Consider the following 2,715-nt stretch of genomic DNA (forward strand, 5'->3'; position numbering starts at 1 on the left):
TGAGGAAGAACTTCTTCCCTCTGAGGGTGACAGAGCCCTGGAACAGGCTGCCCAGGGCGGTGGAGGAGTCTCCTTCTCTGGAGATATTCAAGACCCGCCTGGACAGGGTCCTGTGCAGCCTGCTGTAGGTGACCCTGCTTTGGCAGGAGGGTTGGACTAGATGACCCACAGAGGTCCCTTCCAACCCCTACCATTCTGTGATTCTGTGATTCTGTCTGTCTGCTGAAGTTTCTCCTCTTGGTTTGCTGGGTGGGCAGTGGGACGTTTCCCAGGGCACTTTTAAACTGGGATGTAAAAGGAGGGATGACTGTAGAGAGGAGAAGCTTTCCTGAGTCTGCATTTTCACTTTCCAGCTCTGGGCACTACAGACAGCACCAGCATCCCCTGGCCAGTTTCATCAGGGTTTATGTGAGCTGCCCTTTAGTCCCTGCACACACGGAGAGGCTGCAGGGCAGAGCTGAGCACACAGGGGCTGGGCTGGGGTCTGTGAGCACTGGCAGGGAGGAGATGTGGGGCCAGAGCAAGAGCTCCTGGCAGGGACAGCTCCAGGCAGTCGAGATGGGCAGGCAGGGAGGGAACTGCTCATGGAAACCCTGTTGCAGGGGAGATATGGGCACCTCCTGGCCATGCCCTGCAGTGCAGATGCCTTCCCTGAACAACCCGCTGCCTCTCTCCTCTGCTTCTCCCCTTCCCTCTCTCAGCCAAATCCTCACTCTATTCTTCCTTAGTTTCTCCTCTTTTCTCCTTTAAATTTATCTTTTTGTTGCTGTCACTCTCTGGGGATGGGAGTCTGAGCTGCAGACTCAAACTGTGATCTTTTTTCTCCATTCCTGCAGATGTGACCATGGGAACAAGTGTCCCACCTTCCCTCTAACCTGTGGGGCTGTGGGCAATGCAGCCTGTGGGGCTGGGGACTGAGTCACTTTTCTCTAAATGAAAAGCTGTCATTAAGATAATTGGCTAACTCCTTGGGTGTCATTCCAAGGTGTCAGATGCCCTCCAGGATGCAAATGTGACCTGCAGTGTCTCTGTTGTATTTTAAAGCCCCATGGACAAACACAGAGATACTACAACCGAGGAAATGCTGTTGGGCTGTTGAAATGAGCCACTTTTGTTCTTGGCTAGAAGTGGGGTGCTGAGACCCACAGTAAGAGTGAGACATTCACTGGTCTCTGTTCTCCGTAGTGTCTCTATCTGAGGAAGACGAAAGCCCAGGGCAGTCCTTCCAGATGGAAGGATCAACCATCTCCCCTATCTTTGCACTAAGCCCAGTCAATTCTCTTGCCTCGCAGGACTCGCTCTATTTTCTCCCAGCGCAGCAGAAGTGCTGAGGGTTTCTGACATTCAAACACACACCCAAGGTGACATGAGGGAAGCTGTAAGAACCCAAAACCTCTGAGACTGCCTTCTGCCATCCCCATTCCTTAGCACTGGCAGTGCTGATGCTGAAAAGCCCTTCTGCGATATGATAAGGTTCTTCTCATGAAGTTGAACACCAGGTCTGGCCCTGCCCAACCATGCCCATGAACACACTGCTGCAGAGCAGGGCTGGATCCTTGGCAGCCAGAGGGAGGAGGTCCTGCTCCTTCCGCTGCACTCAGCAAAACCTAACCAGAATTGCAGCCACAGAGCTGAAGAAAGGGCTCCTGGAAAAAGAATGAGGTGTGTGTGAAACTGTGAGGGTCTAGGAGAAAGGCTTTTATGCTTCTCTGAGCTGTCCGCCCTGACTCTTCCCTGTTTTTTCCTCTAATGACAGGTCCCCATGCACAGAGGAAGCAAATGTCCAACGGCAGCTCCGTCACACAGTTCCTGCTCCTGGTATTTGCAGACTCTCGGGAACTGCAGCTCTTACACTTCTGGCTCTTCCTGGCCATCTACCTGGCTGCCGTCCTGGGCAACGGCCTCATCATCACTGCCATAGCCTGTGAGCACCGCCTCCACACTCCCATGTACTTCTTCCTCCTCAACCTCTCCCTCGTCGACATCGGCTCCATCTCCACCATTCTCCCGAAATCCATGGCCAATTCCCTCTGGGACACTAGGGACATCTCCTACTTGGGATGTGCTGCCCAGCTCTTCATGTTTGCCTTCTTGGTAGTAGCAGAGCTTTGTTTTCTGACTGTCATGGCCTATGACCGCTATGTTGCCATCTGCAGACCCCTGCACTACGGGACTCTCCTGGGCAGCAGAGCTTGTGTCCACATGGCAGCAGCTGCCTGGGGCAGTGCTTTGCTCAATGCTCTCCTGCACACTGTCAATACATTTTCCATACCCCTCTGCCAGGGCAATGCTGTGGACCAGTTCTTCTGTGAAATCCCCCAGATCCTCAAGCTCTCCTACTCGCACTTCTATCTCAGGGAAGTTGGGCTTGTTGGGGTTAGCTTTTCTTTAGCTTCAGGGTGTTTTGTTTTCATTGTGCTGTCCTATGTGCAGATCTTCAGGGCCATGCTGAGGATCCCCTCTGAGCAGGGACGGCACAAAACCTTTTCCACGTGCCTCCCTCACCTGGCCGTGGTCTCCCTGTATGTCAGCACTTCCCTGTTTGCCTACCTGAAGCCCCCCTCCATCTCCTCGCCATCCCTGGACCTGGTAGTGTCATTCCTCTACTCTGTGGTTCCTCCAGCAGCGAACCCCCTCATCTACTGCATGAGGAACCAGGAGCTCAAAGACGCAACAAAGAAGCTCATTCTGTCAGTAGACTTTCGGCAGCAATAA

The 2,715-nt window shown here is 53.3% G+C and overlaps 1 protein-coding gene across 1 annotated transcript; it reads left to right on the plus strand.

Annotated features, from left to right (window-relative positions):
• Window positions 1-1,728: 1,728 nt before the first annotated feature.
• LOC142364837 (olfactory receptor 14C36-like) lies at window positions 1,729-2,715 on the plus strand. Its single transcript, XM_075444957.1, has one exon. It carries the CDS (start codon window positions 1,750-1,752, stop codon window positions 2,713-2,715), a length of 966 nt encoding a protein of 321 aa, XP_075301072.1. The 5' UTR covers window positions 1,729-1,749.

This window comes from Opisthocomus hoazin, chromosome 29, assembly GCF_030867145.1.
Source record: "Opisthocomus hoazin isolate bOpiHoa1 chromosome 29, bOpiHoa1.hap1, whole genome shotgun sequence".
Classification (NCBI taxonomy): Eukaryota; Metazoa; Chordata; class Aves; order Opisthocomiformes; family Opisthocomidae; genus Opisthocomus; species Opisthocomus hoazin.